General features: G+C 35.1%; 1 protein-coding gene across 1 annotated transcript; it reads right to left on the bottom strand.

Annotated features, from left to right (window-relative positions):
• Window positions 1-669: 669 nt before the first annotated feature.
• Window positions 670-24735, bottom strand: LOC148941591 (uncharacterized). Its single transcript, XM_089104683.1, has 3 exons — window positions 24229-24735; window positions 7455-7695; window positions 670-2486 (listed from the first exon to the last, which is right to left on the bottom strand). Exons 1-3 carry the CDS (start codon window positions 24650-24652, stop codon window positions 2084-2086), a joined length of 1068 nt encoding a protein of 355 aa, XP_088960809.1. The 5' UTR covers window positions 24653-24735; the 3' UTR covers window positions 670-2083.
• Between the last annotated feature and the right edge of the window lie 2718 nt (window positions 24736-27453).

Genomic DNA, 27453 nt, shown 5'->3' with positions numbered 1-27453 from the left:
TAACCACCATATTTCAAAAACTGAGCTAGAATATCAGAGTAGGAAACCTTATTATTCCTCAATCCTTTTAAAATCCTCACTAACTCCTCCTTATTAAAGTAGGCTGTCAACAAATTACTTATTGTTTTCTACATAATTTCCTAAATTTATCACAATCTCAGAATTTTATGCATATTGCTCGACAAATACTCTCAGTATCTTTAGCTGCCACTTATTCATCAGCAACAGCAACTATTCGAGATCGACTACTTTCTCTCAATTTCTTAAAGTGTCATAGTGTTTCCCAAAATGTACTTTAAAATTGTTAATCTTGACGATACAGAAATTAAAGAATAACTTCATCGCTAATGTCCGGCCATCCCTTTGGGTCAGGTTTGGGCGATCTCCTTTGCACGTTCATGGATCAGTTTACTAAGGGATATACGTGACATATGCTTGCTTCAGACGCCACAAGCGGTCGATCTTGAAGTTTGTTCACGCCATCTCTTCCTAGGTCTGCCTGGACTACGTCTACCGCAGACCCTTCCCCCGAAGACGTCTTTAGACCGGCACGATTTTTCTGTTCGACGCATTTGACCCAGGCATTAGTTAAAGAGAAGCCTATACCCTTAGTTAAAGACTAGCCTATAAACTCTTGCATAATACAGTTTGCTAAAAAACATATTTATGAGATTTAACACGTATATTTTCCGACCAAAACATGAATATACAAACTATTTACAAATGAACAATATACAGAATAATCTCTCAATAAGCTATAGATATACAACAGAGATCACATCATGGTACTGATAGAAAGATTAACACATTTTTGCATCACGGGTGGCACATTTCCAGAGATTCTAATCACTACTAGTTAAAACTATCGCAGACATTCACCATGAGTTTCATATATGATTTTTCCATTTATATCTGAGTAGCAGCAGTCCAGAATTTCAAATGGAAGCAACTCTCAGATCCAATTAAGTTTTGAAGATTCTACTACTGGTACTGCTACTAACAACTAATTTCAGATGTTTTGACGTCAACATAGCTGCAAACACTTTTTTCCCTCCTCATTCCAGTCAAAGTTACACTTTTTATCCCCCTCCCATAAAGTTCGAGTTTCGTTTAAATCCTTTCTTATGACCTCATCTAACCATATTTGGGGGCGACCTGATTTTGTCTGGCCACGCTTGAAGCTTGACCTAGTGTTGGAAAGTTCCTCGGGTAAATAGTATTATATGATTGTTGGATTGACAATAACTTGAAACAAAAACGAGAATATGTAGGCTTTGTACTTTGCATGTATTGTTTTTTTTGCCATAGCTTCATTTGGTTATATTTTTATTTATATACATTCAGCGTTAAGTACAATACGCTTTCAACAGTACATTATTGATAAAAAAAACTTTACCACAATAGATTAACCTAAGTGGGTCTTCAGAAAGCAGTGGGCCCCAAATCGATGGACTGTTGGTAAAAAAAATATGTTACCCCTGATGGTAAAAATAACGCAACCAGTTCAAAGACGGTCAGAAACTGATAAGAGAGGAAACTTTTGCATTTTATTGAAACTTTGGGTTAATAGGAACTGTAAGCAAATAGAGCCAACAGCAATGCGTTGTTACCCAGGAGAACCATACAAATTTGAAACAATTCTGATTTATTCAAACTTCAAACTAATATTTTTGTTCAGCTAATATTATACTGGGTAACAATATTGAACTTTTTTAGAAAAAAATTATTTTCCTCGGAGACGTGCTGTAAGTTTCCCCTCCTATGATTGTAAACCAAATTGTGGCCTCACACGGCCACAATCCACACCATAAACCGGTACCTGCATACTCAAAATTAATATTGTTCCAGAAAAAGCGTCATTCGATAATCCCTCGCTATCAACCTTATTTTCTAATATTCGTTGAACGAAACAAATAAATCCTAAGCATTCCATGGAAATTTTTGTGAAATTCCCCTATTCATTTGCAAGTCTTATATGAATAATTCAACTATAAACTGTTTGCCCACGAGCCCTTTAGTCCATTGTCAAATCAGTACCAACACTTAGCAATTGATTGTCACATAAAATCAACACACATAAAGCTCAAGAACTTTCTGTCCTATATAAAGACTGTAACGATGCAGTTGCTGCTAGGCTGCTCAGTCCAGCACTGGCGGAAGGTCCAAGTCCACCAAATGCCACATTTGAAGAATTGCTTATAGGTGGTAAAGCACCAAGACCTAATGGGTTGGAAGGGTATAATCTATAAGGTAGAGGTTTTTGTAATGCTGCAGCTGCAGCAGCTTGTCTGTAGTACAAATCCATAGTCGCTGGATTCATTGGTGGTGGACCTTGTCCTGTGGCTGCTGCAACAGCTGCAAGGCTTGCGGTGGGATATGGCCATGCGTAAGGACTTGGCCCGCCATACATTCTTTGTAAACTTGCAAAGCTACCAGCTTCTGCTAGAAGCTCTAGTCCAACTGCGGTCTGTCGTTTCCATTTTGTTCTGGAAATAAAAGAAAATTATATGATTAAGATGAAAAGAAGTTTGGGAGCAAATTTATTCTTTCTACAGATTGATTGGACAGTCTTTCAGGTAAATTTGGAGCATATATAGGCCTACCTAATTTACTGATAAAAGAAGCCAGAAGAAAATGTTGGGGATAGTTTTAGGGGCACGTATACGCCCCAAAAGGTCAAAAGTGTCCTAACTTATACAACTGGAGGGGTGGAAATATCATTTGGGGATACCAAGTATCGTTGGTATTTTACCCAAACATTAATTGTGTATCCTCCCCTGAGGCCTACCTAATTGCCTATAGCCTACTTCCTCCCCATGCTCTTGATAAGTTCTTGTACATTAGATTAATAGCTATTAAAAAAATATCGTTATTCATTTACGACTGATGCGGTATTTTCACATCCAGCTTTTTTGTTTAGTTTGCTCAAGAACATCCTTACAAAACAGGGGGAATCAGCAGCCCGCTACCTAAAGCAATAATATAGAAAACTAGAAACAATTTCTTACTTGAAAAAAGACACTTTTCTGACAATAATACTTGTTCGCTAATCTTAGCTCCTACTCAAATGAAAGTTGACAGAAATTTAATCAATCGAAAGATCTAGGGGAGGGATGAAATCAAAGGGGAGAAACACCCCTCTGGCCAAACCAACTGACGCCCCTGAGATCACGTCTCCATACTTGGAAACCTTTTGGATATGCTGCTTTTGATATATTTTTGGGAAAATTCTATATTGTCTTATACAGAAAAACATGTCATGTTTCCAGCTCAGATCTGACGTACAATGATTTTTCCAAACGTTGGTTTAGTTCATACAACGATTTTAAAACCTTGGACCTTTGCTGGTCGTCAAGTACCTGTAACACAGTATTTACTACTTATAAATCTTGAAGTAAATTCAATAGATAACATTTATTGTTCCTGTTGAATCGATTGATGACATCTGAGAGACTGGAAGAAGTGTCTTTTGAAGTTGATAGTATTTGAAAATACAGTATTTATCTTCGTTTTCTGTCTGATTGAGACACTTGAAGGAGAATTACAGTAATGGCGTCTGAAGAAGTTAGAAACAATCGCTTCCAGGACAAAGCCTTTTTGCTTTTTTAAGGAAATTAGTTGAGTCAGGTAGATGCAACTTTCAGGAAACAGTTCAATTGAAGATCTCTGAAAGTTTCATTGATCTGGTTCAATCGATTATCTTCAAGATGAAACAGTTCGTGGTAACGAATTGTAAGTAAGGAGCGACCCGGCTCAATGGTAACCGAAACTCTAAAAAACGAAATTTTGATACCAATAGATACATCAAAAGAATCAAATTTTAATGCTGATTTCAAATATATAAGTTTCATCAAGTTTTGTCTTACCCATCAAAAGTTACGCGCCTGAGAAAATTTGGCTGACTTTAGAAAAAAGGGGGAAAGATCCCCTAAAAGTTATAAAACCTTAATGAAAATCACACCATCATATTCAGCGTATCAGAAAACCCTACTGTAGAGGTTTCAAGCACCTATCTACAAAAATGTGGAATTTTGCATTTTTTGCCAGAAGAAAGATCACGGATGTGTGTTCATTTGTTTTTTTCCCCAGGGGTGATCGTATCGACCCAGTGGTCCTAGAATATCGTGGGAGGGCTCATTGGAACAGAAATTAAAAGTTCTAGTGCGCTTTTAGAGTGACCAAAAAAATGGAGGGCAACTAGGTCCCCTCCCACGCTCATTTTTTTCCCAAAGTCACCTGATCAAAATTTTGAGATAGCCATTTTGTTCAGCATGGTCGAAAATATGATAACTATGTCTTTTAGGATGACTTAATCCCCCGAAGTCCCCGGGGGAAGACTGAAAGTTATGAACTTTACCCAATGTTAACCTATAGTATTGATTATTGGGAAGTATACAGACGTTTTCAGGGGGATTTTTTCTGGTAGTTGGGGGGGGGGGGGTGGTTGGGTCGGGGGTTATAAGGGAGGATCTTTCCATGAAGGAAGTTTTCATGGGGTAAGGGAAATTCCTATGAAGGGAGCGCAGGATTTCCCAGCATTATTAAAAAAGAAGATCAGAAATTAAATAATAAAAAAATCAAGTTTTTTAGCTGAAAGTAAGGAGCAACATCAAAAATTAAAACGAACAGAAAATACTACGTATATGATTGGGTTCACCCCCTAGTCAATACCTCGCTCTTTAAGCCAAAGATTTTTTTAGTATTTTCATAAGAGCTATTTATTCTAATTAACGGCCTTTGTGATTAAGGGTCATTTTTAAAGAATTGGAACAAAATTCAACTTTAGCTTAAAGAGCAAGGTATTGACTAGAGGACGAACCCCCTAATATATGTATTAAAAATATATGAATATAGAAGTTCGATACGTAAGTTAATTCGTAAGTTACGTATATTTATTACTAATAAAAACGTTTGTAAATAAAATTAAACAAGTTCCGAGAAAGCCATTTAACCAAATAAAAGTAAAATTAATATGCAAATTTTGTTTTGATTATTTATATATGGTGAGCCAATATCAAAACCTGTATTAATTCAAAAATGTTCAAAAATTAAATAAAAAAACAAGTTTTTTTTCTTAACTGAAAGTAAGGAACGACGTTAAAACTTAAAACGAACAGAAATTATTCTGTATATGAAAGGGGCTGTCCCCTCCTCAACGTCTCGATCTTCACGCTAAAGTTTGACTTTCTCACAACTCTATTTCTTTAAAACAATAAAAAACTTTAGCGTAAAGAGTGAGGCGTTGAGGAGGGGACAGCCCCTTTCATATACGCAATACTTTCTGTTCGTTTTAAGTTTTAACGTCGTTCCTTACTTTCAGTTAAAAAAACTTGTTTTTTTTTTATTTAATACATAAAAGAATTCGCCTGGAAAGTGATTGTTTACCCTGTAAACTTAATGTTTTTGCATTTGGTTTGTTTTGATTTTGGACGACAGCCTTTGCATACAATGTGGTTGACCTTCATCACTGAAAGGAAAACAAAGATTGACCAAGTAAAGTCAATCAAGTAGAAAATCGTTTATTTTAACTTTTTTCACATGTGAGTTATTATTATTTTACCGCAAAAAAATATTAGTGTAAATTCTCCACAAAAATTATTGAACTGTATCCAACATAATTACACACTACACAGACTGCAGCTTTTAAATAGTCTAATATTGTACTTTAAAAACCAATGGTTTTTCCACAAGACAGATTACTAAACACTCTTTTTAATGGTTGAAAAGGTTTTGTAATTTAGTGACTTGAAAAATCGTATGAAAAAGTAACATTAAACCAAAGTTGCAAAAAAAGGATAAGTAGGAGTAGTTTCACCACCTAGCTGATGTAATTCAATACATGTTTCGTGACACTTTTTGTCACAGAGATATTTATAAACCCCGCTATTGAACACTATACTTTCAATCAACTGGTTCCATCCCTGCTTCTATATATAAATGGTCCACAAGACATTTAGAGGTTTTGTATTTCAAAATTTCCTTTTCTTAACTGCAGAAATGGCTGAAACATTGTAGTTTTTTACAGAAAAAAATGGGTTGGGCTTATCTTGAAATTTCAATAATAATCTGTTTTTTACAAACTGCTGTTCGTCAATAACAATCGAAAAACCCAGAACAATTTATCAGTTTTGTTTTTCTTTCCGGTAAAATTTACGTTACGTACTATACTGCCTTTACAGTTACCACAGCAGTCGTTTGAGCAGCACATCTACCAAAAATTAAGACACTTCCATCGCAAAATACTTAAACCAACACAGTAGTTATAAAGAAAACAATAGTAGCCTACATATCTTATTTAATGCAAATCTTATTTATCAAAAAGGGATCCATCTAGTGGCATCGAAGCATCTAAGATGTGAAGTTGATATAAACCATAAAAAGGGAGCGTTAACATTAGAAAGACTCGGTTCAAAACAAAGTTTCAAAACAAAAAAAAACAACCCCAACACATACACAGAATGGATACCTCCCTCCCCCCAAAAATTGGTTGTACTATTTCCCATGTAATTCACAGATTTTATGGTTTGTTAGAAGTATTAACCCTCCACCTCTCCACCAAAATATCCAGTCCTCCATAAAAAATCCTTCCTCCGTGGTGTGCTTAATGTCACTCCAGATTTGGTAAATAAGGGAATTTTGTATTCCTGAAAGTATTTATAATTCGGTAAACAAATTTTAATTTTCTAGGACAACCTCCCTATCAAGGAATTATAACTACCCACTTCATTTTATAGCATTGCAGGGCCCAAGACAAGAATTGAGATCGACTTCCTCAATCAGTATACGATACTAAACAAATTGCTCCTTCTTATACAGTAGCCTTCAAGGCCGTATCCAGAGGGTAATGGGTTTGACTCTCCCCTCTCCAATCTTTGTCCGACTTCTGAAAAAGTAACAAAAATGCATTTGAACAAACTTCTGTATGCGTTTTATAGTTTTTTTGTAAATCCTCTCCCCCCGCAAAAATACCCCCCCCCCCCGCTCCGAGCTTAGTCACCCTATAAGAAAATTCAAGGACCTAGGAATTACTATCAAACAGATTATTGAATGTATGATAAAGTACCAAAAATGTCCTTTTGTTCAACTTTTCTCCTCTGCTTTTTAATTGGACTTACAGATTTGGTAACTAAACCCCTCCAATAAGTAGAAATATTTCTTATACGATGTTAAACGATTTTTTTCTCAGAATGTTTTTTTGACTAAATAAATTTTTGGAAGAACAGGAAGATAAGTCTTAGTTGAATATTTTAGCACCAAAAGCCACAATAGTTACAGCTGCCAAACAGGGTCCTGAGACCTCAAAACACGTGTGGTGCCTTGTATGGCAACCGCCACATGGTATATATGACTTCTCAAAGTGGCTGCATGGTAAAAATTCTCCAACGTGTGGCACGCGCCACACAGTGGCCCTCCTCGCCTAAAATACGGAATAAACTAAATAAACTTGCTCTTACCTTCTGTTTTGGTACCACGTCTTGACTTGAGTATCAGTTAAGTTTAGTTTTGCTGCCAGCTCTAATCTATCTTGAACGCTTAAATATTTCTGTCTTTCAAAGCTTTTTTCCAGGGTTCCCAACTGGTGATCTGTAAAAGCTGTTCGTGCTTTTCTGGATTTTTTCTGCAAAGAGCTGGAGTTTTTTTGAGAGCTTGATTCACTATCACGTGGATTTTCAGATCTTTCGTCTCCAGATTTAGCTGAAAAATTAATACTTTTAAATACAGGACTTAGTGGGGTAATAGTGTTATAGTGTAAAACCGCTTCAGAGTAGACATAAAGTAGATAAAAGACGCAGTATCAAAAACATAAAGTAGTACACATCAGCTGAAGTGTTGTGCTAGATCACACATAGTCGATGGAACCCAATAGGGAAGTGTGCTTTAATCCTCAGTTCACCCAGAAAAACATACAAATTACATTCATACTTAACTAATTCTAAAGAAAGCATTCCAGACCCACTTGCAGGTCTAGGATAAATCTCAAAAATAAAAGAAATGCTAACACAAACGGAAATGGTTACAGAAACATCCTTTTGAATTAAGCAAGTTAAAAATAAAATTTCGGTACATGGTCTCTTTCACAGCGGATCAAATATATAAGGACCTGATAGTAAAAGCTAGGGGACATAAGCTAAAAGAACCAAAATGATATTTATTATTTGTTCAGACATCAGAACTCAGTAAAGCTGGTAGAACAGTCAAAATGTAATCCACTTAACTCAAAAAAGTACAATATATATATATATATATATATATATATATATATATATATATATATATATATATATATATATATATATATATATATATATATATATATATATATATATATATATATATATATATATATACGTCTTTCTAAATCCTGGTTAAAATATTGAAGCCTTCATGCTGCTGGTCCCAGATGATAAAGAACAGATGCCCGGGGCTCTCTAACGAAACATCCTGATTTTCCCTATAATGTCTTGTTTTTTTCCTACAAGCGTACTTATTTTATGTTCTATTTCAGATCCCCCCCTCCAAGAGCTGATCTGCCATCAAAATCAATATCTGCTTATCTGTCTGTTCAGCAGCATCAGTGTCCTATCAAGGAGGGGGGCTACCCGGTGTACCCCCCCCCCCTGAAACTTTTGTGTGACTCATAAAAAGTAACAAAAAAAGGTGTCAAAAATTTGTGTCTCTTTTTTTAATTCCCCCCCCCCTCCCTCCCCAACAAAAATCCTGGATACGGTCCAATGCAGCATAACTTAATTTTTCTCAGAGAAAATGGGGGCATATTGAAATAAAACAGACATATTCCAAAACAGACAAAAGAATGGGTGAAATACAAAGCCCTATAAATATTGACGAAATCCTGAATCCCTATAAAATAAATCTTTTGTGAAAAATAAGGCAAGAGTTATTTTGACATTATTTTAAATTTGTTGTATTTAATCCTATTTGTGCAAATGATTCTAGTTGGCTCTAATAGGGCCTTAGTGTTGCTATTTTTTTAATTACTTTGGCTTCAGTGTTTTTTTAAATATTATCAAGCCTTAGTTAGAAATAAGAACAAAATAGGCCCTCTTACTTTGTCTAGAAATGGAAATAGAAAATTCCACTGAAACGTAACGTATTGCAGAAAATAACGGTCTTTTTTAATAAGGGATTTGTAACTCTAAATTCATCAAGGATATTGAATTTGTTTAAATTCAACATTGTCGTTGCAGCCAAAAAAATTAAGGGTATGAAATGGATGGGTGAGTTCATTAAGCAATTTGAATAAATTAATTAATTGTAATTAAGCAGCATTATGTTGAATAAATAGAATCTGAATACAGGCTGCAAAAAAAACAACAAACTAATAAACTAGAGAATAAAACACAACAAAGAGAAAAAGGTATTAAAGATTAAAAGCCTGAAATTGAAATAGAAACTTCAAAAAGTAATTAATGAAAAGTTTTGCAATACCATTCAACATTCAAATCAAAAGGAACTCATAATTATAAAACCCCTCAAATTAAAATGAAATTCTGATCTAAGACATACGTGTACTGAAGTTTCAAATATATTTTATCAGGGCATTACTGGATTATAGCATTAGAGAAAACAACTCTTATTAGATCATATACTGGAGTTTAAAATAATAATTATTAGACCATTAAAATGGTCTTTGAAATTATTTTAAGCTACCTCTAAGTCTTCAATATTTAGCCTTTAAAACATAAAGAGAAACTTGTTGGATAAATAAAAGAAAATATAAACTAAATTTATAGTCTTGTCCGAAATATTTTTAATACGGAATTGTAGGACATTAATGTGTCTGTTTCTCTTTGGTAGCGATAATAATTTAAATTCCCGCACTATCGTGCACCTTTAATACTCAGAAAAGCACCGGAAACCTTAATGGAAAAGGGTTATTCAAAGGATTTACTCCTATTATAAAACTATCTTGGCTAAGTAGGTTTCAATAATTTATTTAACTATAATAAACTGCGTTTTGTCCAAAACCTTGAGGGTTTAAAGATATCGGAATGAGCCAATAGTAGGTTAAATAAGTGTACTTGAGCTGTTGATCGTAAATACTAAGCATTGGACACTTTTATTGTAGGTTAAGGAAAGAATCATTTATTTGTTTCTCAAATATATGCTATGTTTTGATAATCATTTGGAAAGAGGTAAAACGAATTATAGGGTTCATTATAAATCTTATACCCAATTTTCCTGAGTTTATTATAATTTACTGATATAAGAGAATGGCCAGTAGCTCATTTTGGTCCAGGTTCATCTAGATAAATTAGTAAATGGTAAAATGGGTAGAATTGGTAAAATGTGGATAAGGATACTGAAAGAACATACTCCTCTTTCTATAAATTTCAGCGTTATTTGTTTAACTTTTATACTGATATAAATTAATGGAATCAAAATATATCAATAATAAAGAAAACAGTATCCAAATGTGTCACATTTATTTTGAATGTGATTTAGTTTCAATTTTTTATTGCTGTCTTTTTTAGTAATTTTTTCTTCTTTGTTGTATATTGTAATATACACTGATACACACTGCACTGATGGTGGCTGCACTGCACTGATGCACTGCACTGATGGTGCACTGATGGTGCAATATACACTGCACTGATGGTGGCTGTTGATTATACAGTCAAAATATTCGCTGTCTTAATAACTGTCTTCACAAATTTCTTCCTTATATTCTCATATTTTGTCAAATCCTTGAGATTTGGTAGGCAAGTGACGCACACAGGGAGAGGGCCTTGCCCCCCCCCCCCTTTGCAAAATACTAAATTTTCTTGGATTTCTGAGTACTTCTTATTTACATTGTCAAATATATTATTTTATTTCACCCCCCCCCACGACAAAATTCCTACATACGTGACTATGATAGGTAGGCCTACCTTTCTTCCAGTTAATAAGAATTTTAATTTTGTTTCTTACTGAGTTGAAAGCAATAAGTCCGATGTTGCACAAGTATCTTAATTATGATTTATTATGTGCTTTTGAGCTACATCTCTAATTTTTAGTGCCTCCTGATATCACTCTAAAATCAATCACCACCACCCTTCATCAAACCTATAATAGTATTCAAACATATTTAGGTTATTATCATGCACAAAGAATGTTCTACCATATATTTTGACATGAGAGACATCTTCCAGCTGCATTTTATGTGTCTATATTTTTAATTTGGTCATATAAGAGAAAAAGTGTCACATTCAATGTAGCACGTGCTACAAATGACGAAATAGTGCTAAAGTAGCACTTTCGTGCTACAATATTATTATAATTTATAAATTTGTATTGTTTTTTTGTAGGATTTTTTTTGTATTGTTGAACGCGGAAGGTTAATGAAGGTAATGATACTTTTTATATTCCAAATGATTACTCGGTCATTTCTTTTTTTTTCTGTTTTACTGGATTATATCATTTACTTTGACCTCTTTAATACTACAGTCTAGCTAAAAGAGTATGGGTTAATTACATGAGTGCGAACTGGAGCTAGTGTCGATAAGAAGAGTCAACGTTTTCAATTGAATATCCTTGGCGTCAACTCGTATAATTCAATTCGTATTAAACTGCCAGATGGAAATTTATCATCACCCATACTCCTTTTAAAAGGTGTAAGAGAGGGATCGATTTTGAGCCCCCTGCTTTTTAATACTCTGTTTTCCACTATTACGAAGAAGATAACTGGAAGATTTGCGTTCGAATTTTTTAACCTCATCCTTATTCGCTATGTCATGCTTATGGGTTGTCACCTACAGCACTTTCGTGCTACAGGTGACAACTCTGATCAAGCGAGAGATATACTGCGCGTGGAAGACACGTGACAACACTAAGTGGTAGTCTTCTAGCGCAATCTAATACCTGCGTTTTTCAAGTTTTCGAGGATATCGCAAAATAGTAATTTGCTTCATTTCTGGAACGGGAGAAATAGATGAGATGAAGTTCCACCAATACATTTTCCCCTGTCTTCGTTTCTGCTTCACGTAGGCTTTATACTAGGGGTTGGTAATTCTTTTATGTCTGTATTATGGTTTAGCTTTTGAAAACCGGTGAAATTATGTTTTTACCTCTTTAAAACACGAGTTCGTATCTTAAAAAGCATATCAGATAGAAATTTTCTGACTCCACTCTTGGACTTGAAGCGTCGAGGTTAGGGGAGGTCCATCTAAAACTCAAATTGAATTTTTGTTTAGATACTAGGTATTCACAGAGGACAATCGAACATTATAAAACTATTGAAATAAATGTATTGTATACCTTATAATTCAAGCCCAATAATGTCCAAATTCCCCTCCCCTAATGCTTGCATGCAAGATTGGGTCTATCAAGAATGATGTTTTGAGACGGTAAACTTACAACGAAATTATACGACCTTGGTGTATAGAGTTAACAGTTTTTCGTATTTAAAATCAAACACATGGTTTTTAAAATTTGAAATTGTGATCAGTTGCAGTTTTGAATTTACATGACCAAAAGACATAACGGCTAAAAGTAATGGTGAAGGAAATAGCCTTCAAAAGAAATAAGGCCAAGCTATATGATAATTCAATGGAAAGCTTGAAAATTTTTGCAATCAATATTGATTCAAGGATAGTTTTCTTAATGAGTAGTAACCACATTTGTGACACTACATTAAGGTCCTTCTTATTTTACTAAAACCAATAAGTAAGTAAGTAAGTATGACGGCACTAGACCCTTAAGGTCCAAACCGGCGGTGCTGATCTCCGTTTCGTGGTACTTCAGCCAGGAAGTGCAATGAGGGGTTGGGGGCCAGCCATCCTGTGCTCTCGCACACCCTTCCTGCTTACCTTCCCCAGATTTCTCCACGTACCCATTTAGAGCTGGGTCGACTCTGGCTGAGCTTACAGAACCACACCACTGACCCTCGTCCCAGACCAAATAAAACCAATAACTTGGTTATCAAACTAAATAGTCTTAAAGTCGATTCAGAAGCCAAAAACACTGGCTTGTCGCAAAATTGGGATGGAAGACTCCAGAGAATTGTAATCGAATCCAGGTATTTATTACTCAGCTCCAGGATCATAAATACTCAACAACCGGACATATTTATTATAGTATAAAGGAAGCGACTATTGAAAATTTCGCTCAGACTAATTGTTACCCCTTTTTGTGGTTTTGTTGTTTAACTTAAAGCTTGGACTTGATAACTTGTACCGGTCACCAGATGGGGTGTTCATTCAGATGCAACAGTAATAATTAGCCATAATAACTACTTACACGACTCATGTTAAGCGAAGCGATTTAAAAGTGTTTAAAAAGACGGTACTTTACGATAAAAGAAAGTTAAGCAATTAATGGGTTTGTGTAATTGGCCCCATAACTCGTTGACTTAAGCTAAAAAAGAGTGATGCAAAAATTGGTAGTAACGAATTTAGTGATACCAGATTCTTTTAATCCCTAAATTGGGTGTCCCGTTACCAGGGGAGTTGCTCCAGCATTTTGATGGGGGGGGGGGGGCCCAAGTGGGGTCCATATCTGGATAGTCAAGGGGCATGTGCTATATAATAGTGTTTTCTCCAAATTATTGGGGGGAACTGCTCCTCCCTCCCTGAAGCGACGCCCCTACCCATTACCTGGACCACACCTCCTGCGTCAGATCGTAGGTGCCGCTCTTTTACGGCCTTACAAAAAATACGGGTGAATTCTTCACTGGGGTTTGATTTTCTTTCTCTTCTTTTTCTCTTGTATATTGTAATGACTTTATAAGCTATTTCTTTACTTTGACAGTTTTTATTATTCACTATTCACTATCTTTAATATGTAGTTGCATTGTTACGTTCCCTGTTGTTTTACCCGACCGTAGGGCCTTGAGGGCTGATATATTTTGTTTCTTTTTTATATATTCTTCGTCGTGAATTTTTTTTTTTTAAATAAAATAATTGTTTCTCAACTTTCACCTTTCACTTAAGGTAGCCCAGCGACCTTGGGTATTGCCGATGACAAAAGGGCAACTAAAAACGTAAATAATGTTTTGTGTGTGTGTGTGCATGTGTTGAACAAAATACACACACATACACAAAGACCGAAACACAGAATGTATCCGAGAGCCACTGAATCAGAACAATCAATTGTCTAATACAGTAGATATCTAGTCAGTTTATTAAGTTTTAAATCTAAAAGATAAATAGTAAATAAATTTGTAAACATAGGCATACAGTTCTTATTTCTTAGTGGGGGGGGGGGCATCCACAATGCCAAAAATATGCTGTTTTTTAGACATATCAGACAAGATTGTTAAATGTGGGGGGGGCAAGCATCTCCAAAGTTTCATTCTGGACGGGCATTGGACTCCGCCCGTATTCTACACCTATGTGTGTAAATACACGAATACAAGTGTTTTACACATGTATATATGACAAACTTTTGTAAGTTTCTGGTCTGTAAAGAGCCGTATCCAGGATTTTTTTGGGAGTATTTTTTGGTGGGAAGGAAGGGGGTATAAAAAAAACTTTAAAAGGCATCAGAAATGTGTTTTTTGCATTTTTACTATGTGTTTACGAGTCGGACAAACATCTCGGGGGTGAGGGGGATTCAAATCCCCTAATTCCCCCTGAACACGGTCCTGGTCACAATACTATTTGTGGTTATCTTCTTGAAATATGCCGCAGCTGTATATCTCGCTAATGAACCTGGAATTATGTTATCAGCAGATGGTGGAATTAAGATTTACTGGACAAAAAGGTATCAATGGCCTTATCAATAATTACAACCCGTTGAGAGGAAATTGAAAATATTTGATCCCTGTCGATGGAGGCAAGAAAGTATTTAAGGAATGTAGAAAAAACGTTTGAAGTAAGCATTAAATGGTTGTGTCAAAATTGTCACTGGGTTAGGCAAGGCCGTATCCAGGAATTTTCAGGGGGAGGGGGAATATAAAACATCAAAAATTTGATCACATGCATTTTTTTACGTTTTTACGAGTCCACCAAAAATTTGGGGGGGGGGGGGGGTACAACCCCCACCCCACCCCCCACCCCCCGAAAAAGCCTTAGTTTTGGAGTTTAATGCAATACTTAGATGTTTAATAATGATTAGTTACTGGTTTTCTTAACTTACCCAATTTAGCAGACCCTGAGATGGGATTTTCTGTGCCATACTAATATTCTACCACCCTACGGTATGTTAAATGTCACCCTCAATTATCACCCCAGGTCATGTACTAGGTCGTAATATGTTTGAGATGGGACTCTGAATCACAAATCATGGTGATTCAAGACTTGTTCAATGGTATAAGAAATTCAATGTGGGTTGACCTTGTTTTTTTCCTGTGATTTGTATATTTTCACTCTAAAAATGTTTTTTAGGGGCCTTGGTGCGAGTATTTTGTATTTTCACAGATCTGAGTGCAGCCGTCATCACTGAGTGCAGTGCAGTATTGGATTTAGTTCATTTTTAAACAGCAGCTCATTATAGTAGACCTTTCCACAAATGTACGCTTTGACCGTCGTTTTTAAGAAGAATTAAAAATTGTTGTGAAACTCGGTTAGGGGAAACTTGGGAAATGTCAACCGGTATTGGATTTTCATTAAATCAATTATTACTGAAAGCAATTTTGATATTTTTGGAACAATACCAGCTCATTATAAAATTACAGGAAACAAACAATTATTTTTAAATTTTAGCGCACAGTGAATTATACTACTCCTTAAAGATTAGTGTAAATCTCAAAGACATTCAAGAATTTTGAGAAAGGTATTTCAAACTAAAATGTCTGAAATTTTGAGGGTTTTTTTCAAAATTAAACTGTCATTTGGTGACATTATAATCTTTCCTATTTTTATGATAATGTATTTGAAAAGTAAATAAAATCAATAAATCACCCAGGTGCACCTAATCTAACATAAAGAGCGCTTTATGACACGCAAAAAGAGAAAAAGTTGCTGACAACTTTAGTTGAATCCACACCTGTCAGGTATGATACAACAGTGTTAAAGTATTGTTTTAACGGAAGTGAAAGATATAATAATTTTTATGATCAACAAATTTATGATGACAACACTTAGCTCAAACCATTAGCGGTTTTGTGAGAATTGCCGCATTGGGTTGCTAATTCGTTTAATGTGGGTTCTGATACTGTTTACCGTCTATAACAATTGGTGACAATTGTTTTAAACAAATCATCTTTTTCTTAAAGCAAATATTAGAATAGTTATTAGCTCATGAGAAGGAGGATATTTTCAATGATTTTAAAATAGATACTAAAAGAAATGGTAAATATATTTCTGCTTATGCAAACATTGCTTAACAGCGTAAGAACTTCTGTAATTTAACTGCTTGAGAACATTGATAAAGGAAGTTAACGACTTTTCGTTTCTCAAACTGCTGTTGAATAACATATGATTTTGTAGCTTTTTTTGCTGTCAAATGGTGCATGTCAAGGTATCTGTGTGCATAACGGTACACAAATAAACTTTCAAATTGGGATAAATCCATTTATTTAGACAGTGAAAAAAAAAACAGGTACAAAATTCTAGATATTTCGATCACATATACAGCAACCGTCTTCAGTACAAGTATTAAAATAATAAAGTGGAAACTAGTATATGCATATACAACAAAATAAATAAATTTTCGGATCTTTCACAAAATAATGAACTTCCGGACTATTCATTAGATTATTTTCAGAGAGAGTTCAATGACAAAGTTCATTCAAAGTTCTTGATGTAAATTTCTTCTATAATCTTGCCCAAATGTAAAACAAATTTCCAATGAAAGTGGCAAAGCCTTCCGGGGCTTCTAATTGCAAAACAAATGTTGAGTTTATAGATCTTTATCTGGACCTTTGTACCTGTTTTTTCACTGTCTAAATAAATGGATTTATCCTCATTTGAAGGGTTATTTGTTAGTCTTAGAACGGCAGTGTGGTCTAAGAAGACAACACCTAATTTAAAGGTGTTATGTCGAAAATAATGGTACACACACGAGAAGTGAAGTTTGGTTAATCCTAATGAAATATACCAAAATATAATTTAAATATTATACTTTAGAAGCAAATTTGGGCTATATATTTGCCCATTAGGGGGTGGGGGTAAAGTACAGTGGGTCTGCACGAAAAATGTGTTAGCTACAATTATTTTGCATATTATGAAGTTAGAAATGTTTTCTAACTTCACACTGTCCAAATACTTCACCACCACCACCCCTAATGTACAAACATATGGCCCAAATTATATAAGTCCAATGTATTCATCCGTCACTTGTTTTCCATTGAGCGTTAGCTAATATTCTCTTAATGCAGATAGATAAAGCCGGTTTGTTTTCGAGTGTGTATTATGTACGTTATGCACACAAGTACCTGTGTCAAGTACATTATGTACACAGTTCGAGTATAGCTTTATAATAAAAAAACCTTCTCTGAATTATCTTTAGGAGACATTTTAATAACCAAACCCACAATTTTCTAACAGCTCATGGAAGAGATGCTGAAGAGGAAAGCGGAAAAACTGTTGGAACCTGGCCAATTCACACTTAAATCTATCTGGGGGCTCAGAAAGTTCGGACGAAGATAAACAACCCTGTGGCTCTAACTTGCAGAGCAGGTGGCAGCAAACCACAGAACATGAACCAAAAAAGTCTCGAAGACCCTTGATGCTGGGCAAGGTGGGTATGCCTAATTTCCGCCACAAGAAGAAGTAAGTACATTCTTCTAACTCCACCGAGTCCACTCTATGCCACCAGGTTTATACCTTGGAGCACCATCAGTGGCATCAATTCACGGATATTCATGGGGAATGCAAAATGTTTTTGCAAAAATCTAGGGATTATATTTTTTTTATAATAAAATTGGTAATCAAAATCAAAGGAAATAGTGTGATCACGTGCCCCCAGAATCATAATCCATATATGCGTGAAAGAGGAGTTAATTTTATGTTGATAAGAGTTAAGTTAGTATTATCAATAGCGTCAATTTGAGGGGGCGTGCACTAGCCTTAAATTCCCCCCCCCAATATATTTCGAGAAAATGCCCTTTTTAAGTATTTTCATTGAAAATTCCTTTTTAATGAAAATAAAAAAACAAAAAATTCCCTTCCCAATTTTCAGGAATTGAGACTACTAAGTGCTGTAATATTATATTAAATCAATATTGGATTTAATAATTATCTATTATTTATTATTAATTAAATTATAAATAAATAGATTATAATTATATAATAATTATCTATTTTGCCCTTGGTTTCCATGAATATAAATCGATTGATCCAATTATTGACTGGTAAGCACATTTAACGTGATTAAAAAAAAAAAATGTCAACTGTCAAGTTTTCAAGATCATTGGTTTCGATTAGAATTTTCTTTCTTCATAGGTTGCGTCATTAGCAATTGTCATGTAGGTTGCATAAATGGTAACGCATCCTTTCAACTATATCTCCGGGTAATAAAAATTCAAGATTATATATAAAATGCAGGTAATTACCGAGGAAATCCCAGCAATTGTAAATCGTAAAATTCCCTTCAAGTTCTCTTCCGGAGAATTTTCTTTTAAAATGAAGAAACCAAAAAACTAAATACTGGTATACAAAAGTAGATGCAGCAAAACGTAAATATGTTCGTCAAATCAGTTCGTATGTTCGTCAAGTCAGTTCGTCATGTCCATTAAAACACAAAAAAGCTAAAAGCATGGATTCTCCGGAGCTTTAAAAGAACCTACTTAAATAAAGACAAATAAAGTAGCCTAGGTACAGAGACCAGTGATACCAATTGGGGGGAGTGTCAAACCCTCCCTAGATTTTGATTTTTTTTGGGGGGGGGGGGAGGGGGTGTTTCATGAAAAACGTATTCTAGTAGAAAAAGTGACACATAACCCACCCTATATATTGAAAATGTATTATGCCCCCTCCCACCTAAATTCTTGTGAACTGACATCACTCATAGTTAAATTTACCACGGGGGGGGGGGGCTCACCACTGAGGAGATTGAATTTGTCATAATCTCCTAAAACAGGTTATTCATGTAAAAAGTGTACAAGGGCGTATCCAGGATTTTTTCAGGGTAAGGGGTACAAAAAACTTTACAAAACGTATTCAAAAACCTAGTTATTTGCATTTTGCTACTTTTTTTTGCGAATCGGGCAAAAATTTCGGGGAGTGTTCAGACTCACCATATCCCCTTCCCCTAAATACGGCCTTGAGTGTAGGAGACACAATGGAAATCGTAAGCTTCTTGACCCTTAGGCTTAAACTCCCCGCGTTCATGTCTGCTCAGTGGCTATTTAATGGTTTTGAGCTATTTCACGTAAGTAATATAAACATAGGTTAACATTACGTTAATAACATAGTTATAGACAATTGTAAACACGGGCGGATCCAGGATTTTTTAGGAGGGGGGCGCAAAATAGGTTGATCTGATAAACTTGCGTTAGGAGCAAGTTTAATTATAAGTAAACTACACTACTTTAGACTACGTTAGGGGGGCGCGCGCCCCCTTCCTCCCCCCCCCCCTGGATCCGCCACTGATTGTAAAGAGGATTGTTAACATGGAATAGTCAATATATTAACAGATTTCGAATTCAGTGCCTGGTGATAAACAGATTAAAAGGAATTGAGTAATAAAAAGAATAAAACGGCAATTAATAAACATAATATTATTTAATATAGCATTAATTTTGTTCACGGACAGTAGTAGCTGTACTTCAACATAACTTATGTAAATTAAGACAGCCATGACTGACTGCTATTTTTAAGTTAACTTATCAATTTAAAAGCGCTAAAGCTAAAGCCATTGAGACAATTATCAGCATAGCAGCCAAAAAATTAATATAGTTAGCCTAATTTTCTGTCTGGCAAAAAAGAGATTTTCACAAAGTTTAGACAGAAAATTTAAGCAACAACAAAAATATGAAACTGAAATTAATAACTATGTTTTAAAAAATAAACAAGAAAAATATCAGCAGATGATAGTAGCCATATTTCAGCTTAACTTATTTAAATCAAATAACCCTTACTGGCTACCGTGATTACACAAGAAGTAATAGCTGTCGAAGAACTAATCCTTGCGGTACTCCAAACTTTACCTTCATGCATTGAGATTTCAATATATCAATATCATTAGAGGTTAAAAGCATCATTTAAATAGACTGAAAACCAAGGCCGTATCCAGGGGGTCGGTTAGGGGGTTTGAACCTCCCCCCCCCAAAAATGTTTGTCTGACTCGTAAAAACGTAACAAAACGGACATAAACAAATTTTTGTATGCGTTTTTTGAGGTTTTTTGTGTTTCGGATGACCTCCTTGTTGGAGTGATGTAATTTCAGGGGGGACTTGTTTAGTAGTTAAAAGTTGCTACTGAGGAGTGGGGATTCTTTGGATGCTTAAATGAAACATTCCTAAATGCATATCGGCAATAGCTAATTTCTTTTTATTGATTTTAAGACCCGTAAGTAGGGCGTTTTCTGTTTAATTGGAACATCTTATTAGAAGGCACTGACATCTACCCTCATTAAAAGATGAAGTGTTATGTCCGGCAAAAAAATTTCACAAAATTGAGAAACAGTTTGTGCAATACCAATAAAAAAGGAAAACTAAAATTAATAAGTATGCTTAAAAAACATAGATAAATGTCGGCAGATAATAGTAGCTGTATTTCAACATAACTTATTTAAATCAAGACAGCCATGACTGATTACTGTGTTTTAAGCTAATTTCGCTAAGTGAAAACGACATCATTAAAATAATTTGAGGCACACCTGTCAGCATGGGAAAATGTCCACATTCTATTAGATAACATAGCCTACTATTTCGTTTTGGACTAATTAGTGAATTTTTATTTACTTAAGGGCCATTACGCTGTTTTTCTTTAATTTTAACCGGAGCAAAAGTAATTTTACAAATTTGCAATGAATTTCGTTTTTTTAAGGTGATTAATGCTATTTTTATTCAATTTTAAAGCCAAAGAAAAACTATTTTTAGCAATTTTTCGGTCATTTTAATTCAGCGAAGTTATATACATATGAAATGTCGTTGACTGTAGGATGTGGTCTCTGAGATCAACCCCCCCAAAACAAGGCTGTATACATGGGGAATCTTACAGGTTAAATAATTCTTTTTTATATGGAAAATTGCAAAACCAAACATTTGAATTTAGACTATCTAACGGTGAAAATATGTTTTTATATTTGATTTTGTTACTAACACGACTTGGCAAACTTGAATTATCATACATTGGATTTATTATTCTGGTTTTAATTAATCTTATTTATCCTTTTTAAAGTTTTTTTTCCAGTTTTACCTCTTGTCTGTCATTTTCTCCTTTTTGTGCCAGCTTTTTATCGTTTCTTGTTTCTGCTTCTGTTCATTTAGCTTCTCATCTGGGCTGAGGACGTTTTAATTAATACAGGTCAAATATTCACATTATTTTCTCGTTTCTTGTCTTTATCGCTGATCTTTTTCTTTTTGTCATGGTAAGTCAGTCTGACTTGCCATGGAATGGTTTCATTTATTCTGTTGAGCCCACCCTAAGGGTGGTTTAACCCCCCTCCCTCATCAAGATCCTATATACGGTTTTGTCTCAAGATTCTGTGTTTTTTTGCAAATTTTTACGATAAGCAGTTTTTGCATAATGCGCCTGTTTTTTTTTGTTTTTTTTTGAAAGATTTAGAATCCCCTGAAAATAAAAAACCTGCACATGTGTGTGATTGACTGCAAAACCAGATCAATAACCGTTTAAGCAGCACAGAAAAACCGCTCGTGGTCTAACACTCTCTTATTCAAATTTCTGTCTTAACTCTGCGCAAAGCTGTAGATTTCCAAGAAGATGAATAGGGTTTTCAAACGAATAAAAAAAAGTAAAAAACAGTGTGACCAATAAGTAAGTAGTATAATGCTTAAAAAACACAATTGTTAGTTTAAAAGACGTAACACCATGAATGATAAAAGGTTAAATTGTATTTGTTTAGAATTTCCACTCTCTAGAAGGAAACAATATAAAACTCTAAAAAATACTTCAAAAGATTATAAAATACTTAATTATACTTGTCTTTAAAGTGTACTAATAGAGTTCAACCCCCCCCCCCCGTAATGGACAAATATACAACCCAAATTATTCTAGTCTGACATGACAATGTAATTTCTAGGGAGATAAATAACTCTTGATTCGTTCTTTTGTGCGAAATACAAGGCTAGTAAAAAGAAATAAGTTTTGAGGCATGACTTTTTTACACGGAAGCCTACACTCGTTTAAGCAGAAGCAAACACACGATTATGAGAACATTTTTTCGTTAGTTTCCCTTCAGATATATTTTGTCATTGGATAAACATATCCACACACAGTGATATCAATTCACGCATATATAGAACTGATGTCATTTTTTTTAAATCCTGAGGAGGAGGGAGATTTGTTGTAAGTTTTTAACGAAAATACAAATACAGATATTCGTCAAAACCTAGAGGAAGGGGCAAAACAGTCCCTGATCCCTAATGGACACCAATATCTATGCATACCAAAGTTTTTCCTTGGCTCGATGAAGAAAAGTAGCCTGTTAGGTTGAATGGACCGTGCTCTAAGAAAAGGTTCTAAGAAAATTGTAATCTTAAACTTGCTACTAGGGCTGTATTCGTAGATTACACAGGTAAAGTCCGTCGGCTATTGGCTGGATTCCAAAAGTATTGAAGCTAAACTCAACCCCCCCCCCCCCCCCAATTAGACCTTAGAAACGCATGCTCATTTATGTTCGGTGGAGTATTGTTTGTTTTATGTACAGATATGTACGCAGGAATTTAAAATAATCTTGAAAATCTGGGGAGGGTCGTTCCCTTAGACCCTCCACCCATGCATGTGTTTGGTGGTGAGTCTTCATCTCAAAGAGGTATGCGATAAATGTTTGTCCTAGGAAGGGGAAAAGTTAAAGACTATCGCATTTGTGTCCGACAAGGAAATCCATTTTATATTAGAAGATAAAATAATATATTTGCTATTGGCAACAATGCAATTAAACAAAATAGCGCAGAGAGGGTATTACTAGCTTAAAACTAGCACCTTGCATGGCTCTTGAGAAAAAAGAAGATCAAGATTTATTCTCAGGCTTTGGGTTCTTTGCCCCTACTCAGATACTGCCTTCTACAGAGGCTTGTCGCGCAAATTGATGTTTTGGACAGCTACCACAATATGAATGGCAACATTAGTTTTGGTGAATTAGGTCTCTACTGAAGAACATGTTTTATATATATAGTTGTAACAAAAAAAAGAAGGAAATTCAGTTCCCCAAACCATTATATTACTCGACAGTAAGTTCAAAACTTAAGAAAAAATATTCGAATCCGTTTTTGTGGCTGAAAAACACTGCCAAAATTTCAGGCCTTTGAAAATTGCCACCTGTTGCCCCAAAAGGTGAATGCAGTATTTGATTTTGTATCGACTAGTACAAAAATTCCTGGCAAAAAATACCCATACATTTGCGCAGTATTTTTCGAAATCATAAACCAGCTTATGATGAGTAAGCCCAGACTATTAGCAAACTTAGAAATAATAAATGGGAAAATTCTACTTTTGCTACTTTTAGCTATCTTGGGAAGGGGCTAGGTTAGGAAAATGAAACTTTCAGGGATGGGCCTACACACTAAAGTATGTAATAGGAAGGTAGTTTGAAATACCTACCTCCACTCTTTCTCTCTCTAGAGGGTCCTGACCTTTAAAAATCTGTGTGTTATAAAAGTGAAACCTTGAAAAATAGATTTTCTGCTTAAATGAAGTACGACAAAATTGTTTTCAGTTTCACAACTTAGCTCAATCCCAATTTATAAGGTTTAAAAGATATACTAATACATTTCCTAAATTTCGAAAAAAAAACGAACATTGATATGTCTTTGAAATTTTACTCAAATAACAGGAATTGCATTTCCAGAACTAAAGCCAGAGAAATAGAAACTGATAACTGAAAATTAAGGTAAAATGTTGCTCTGTCAAAATTTCAATGGATATAGACTTATCATGTAAACAAATTTCAGGACCCTCTAGAGGGAGAAGGAGCGGAGGTAGGTACTTCATAATATCTTCCCGGGACATACTTTAGCCTGTAGACCCATCCCATAAAGTTTCATTAACATCCTTCGTAACACGATCTGTTATAGCCCAGCTTTTTATAAGAAATCTGAATGTTCCTTTGATTATTTGTGACCAGTGCAATATAATTAACCTCTTAAAAAAAAATTGTCTCGCCAAAAAGATTTGTGAGCCCCGATAATTTTTTCTGAAGTCTAAAATGTTAAAAAAAACTTACAAATAATGGAGTCCTCATCATCACTAACATCATTCTTATCATGATCAGAATCATCATTTTGTTCATTTTCAAAGTCACTCAGTTCACTTTCATCTTTTCTTAAAGTTAAGTCTTTCGGGGTTGTATCAGAGCTTTGCTCAACGTTGGGAAACAGCAATGGTCTTCCGTATGGAAGGAACAGTCCTGGGTGACCAGCAAACGGGAGCTGCAGAGAATGATGGAGCAAATGTCCTTGTGCTAGGAGACTTACAGGGACCTCATTCCGTCTGTCACTATTCCCTAAAATATCAGTAATCATAAATTTTGACTTAGATGCGTTACCACTGCCTGTGCAGTCAGGTTCGTTTGCTGCAGCTTCACTGCTTGCGGATGACACTGCACGTTTTGGGCTGCTTGCTGCACTGTTCATGTTATTTATTGTCATTTTCGGATACACATCCAGATTGCTAAGTACCTTCTTGCAAACGAACACAACCTGCTTAAAATCAAAGTGATATGACGTGATCTGCTTTCACACAGTTACTAAATTGATGTAGTTTGGTATCAATGGAGGATACAGGAGCTAAACCGTTTTGATAAGTTTGTGAACAATTTACTGAAATAGGCGTTAGTAAGTCCTTAAAACTCCGCCCCCTTTAAGCTCCTATTGGTCGAGAAGTAGTAATCGATAGAATTGCGTCATTAGTAAGTCAAGTGGAGGAATCATGCTCAGTTGATAACATTTAAATTTGACTGAGTTCCCCAATTGGAATAACCGACACGTCCAAAACGGCTTTTTTATGTACTCAAAAGGCTTTTACGGAAAGAAAGGAACGACGCTGGAGTTCCTTATTGTACTTAGTTGACAAAAGGGTCTTGCAATTAATTGTGATAAATGTTGTTTTGAACTGGGAGTTTTTCTGCTATAAGAGGATAAAAGCTGGGTGTTTAAAAAGGGAGACAAAAATAAAGTTACCTCTTAGCTCGTGCAAATAAAAGAGAGTATTTTCCATACAATTAAAAGTAAAAATTAGGGATAAAACTATTCATGAAATAAAGTAGCCTGAAAAATTGCAATAAAAGCTCTTAAAATATCTATGAGACGAAGGAGCAAATTTGTGTTTTTAATTTTTTCATTAAAAATTCCAAAGAATCTGCGGGACATCGGTATCCCTGCTCTCTCTTCCAAAATTGACGCCAGCGAAGCTGTGTTCACTTGAAGTGTTACAGAAATATGAAGACGTCTCTCTTATAGAAAGTTATCATTCTTAGGCTCTATCATTTGCTTTGGCCCCAAGAACAACCAGAAACAGAAGGGAAAAGCTTCACAAGGATACAAATCCTAAGAGTCATTAAAAGAAAAAAAAATCGAATATTACCTGAAAATCGAGTCATTAAAAGAAAATCGAATGTTCCTATTCTTGTTTTTTTTAATAATTCACCTATGATTAGCGTTTATTTCAAGTCACCCACTTCACATACACACAAAGTCATTCCTAGGGTTGGTGGTGTCCAGGGAAAATTAATTGCAGCGCTCCCTCCCGATTCAAATATAAGCAAATAAAGCCGAATCAAAGTGAAAAAAGGTATCAAAGTAGGAAACCCCCCGCCGCGGCACCACTGCTGCCGTCCCCGTTTAACGGCTCTGCCCACGCACAAATAAATTTTGCACAAATAATGTTTGCGTATATAGCCTTCATGTTTGCTTTTGGCTATGAGCCTAAACCCTGTTTTCAGTCAAACTTGAATGCAGGGCCGTATCTAGAATTTTTTTTCTGGGTGGGGAAATGGGTTACAAAAGTTTTTTTATGGGGGGGGTACAAAAATATGCATACAATTTTATATATTCATTTTTGTTACATTTTTATGTGTCAGATAAATATTTCAGAGGGGGGGGGGGGGTTCTAGAAGTGAGTGAAATAATTTATTATTCCCAAAAAGAACAGTTTTATGCCCAAATTTGCTGGATTGGTTTGAGCAAAGTTTTCAGACCGATTCAGAGAGAAAATTTATCTCCTGTTTGTAAGTACTATTAATAGTAATAAAACCCCGGATACGGTCTTACTGCAAAACGATTCGACATCGAACTAACGGTTAGTTCGACATCGAACTAACAGACCCTTTGAGGTCTTCGCTACCTCAAAACCTCATTAAAGATTCACGTGTTAAACTGAGACTTTACCAAAAAATTGTTTCAGATCATTAATTTAGGCCCAAATTTTTGTAATCAGTTTCATGAAAATACGACAATATGACATATTCTATTATATAACATATTATGACATATTTATTATATAAATTTTAGGAAAGACATTTGCACATATTATTGACAAAGTCCTTTAATTCTCGAACGATTTGCCTATTTTGGACGTTTAGGAGCCCCCACCTCTCCTTCAAAATGCATTATTGTGCACTTAATAGATTTGAACCAAATGCAGGCATTTCGCTTCCCTTTTTGATATATAATTAATGAAAACCGGGATTGGATCGAAAATCTGGTACAGACAAAACCAATTAAATCAACGGACACGTTCCATCATGGAATTAGAGGGGGGATTTTTTTTTTGGTAAAACTCGTTGTGTCAATTGGCGGGGGGGGGTGTCCGCCCCTCCACATTTGTGTCACTCCTCCAAATTTTGAAAAATATCTTTTTTGGGGTATTTTTATTGAAAATGTCCTTTTTTGGTATTTTCATTTAAAAAACGACAAATATCCCCCCTAGATTTTAAAATATACATTTTGACCCCTCCCCCAAAATTATGAGAATTTATCCTCCTAGATTTTGAAAAATACCTTTTCTGGGGTTATTTTAGCGAAAATAAACTGATTTGGTATTTTTATAGAAAGAAAAATGAAAAATAATAGCAGATTTGTCCCCTTCAAGATTTCAAAAAAATCTTTTCGCACCCCACTCCCCAGTTTTTTTAATTGGCGACACTGGGAAAAACTTATTAAAGGGTTTCCCTCACCTCCTTAGAACTTGATTTGGAGACACAGGGAGATGGATTTTAAAGTATTGCAATTACTTTAAAATCAGTCACTAGCAATCAGGTTGATATTATGAAATTCGAAATTGTTTAAGTGAGCATAAAATTCTTCATAGGTTCGGTTAGCTTGTATGAGAAAATTCCCACAAGTAACGTTTGACTGATGGATATAAAGCATTCACACAAAATATTAGCAACGGTTTAGATCAAACTAGAAATGCCTACTAATTTAGACAGTTATTTCTCAGTTTGTGGTTA

Source organism: Artemia sp. Qi Xiang Cuo, chromosome 18, assembly GCF_049724085.1.
Source record: "Artemia sp. Qi Xiang Cuo chromosome 18, ASM4972408v1, whole genome shotgun sequence".
NCBI classification, from domain to species: domain Eukaryota; kingdom Metazoa; phylum Arthropoda; class Branchiopoda; order Anostraca; family Artemiidae; genus Artemia; species Artemia sp. Qi Xiang Cuo.
The sequence above is the reverse complement of the archived record's forward strand: the minus strand, read 5'-3'. Positions and strand labels throughout refer to the sequence as shown.

What these genes read in the sequence shown, in the direction of transcription:
- LOC148941591 (XM_089104683.1), bottom strand. Translation starts at nt 24,652, where the DNA reads ATGACAATAAATAACATGAACAGTGCAGCAAGCAGCCCAAAACGTGCA. An exon ending in TGATGAGGACTCCATTATTT is followed by an intron (nt 7,696 to 24,228) that starts GTAAGTTTTTTT and finishes TTAATTTTTCAG; the next exon opens with CTAAATCTGGAGACGAAAGA. An exon ending in ACGTGGTACCAAAACAGAAG is followed by an intron (nt 2,487 to 7,454) that starts GTAAGAGCAAGT and finishes TTTTATTTCCAG; the next exon opens with AACAAAATGGAAACGACAGA.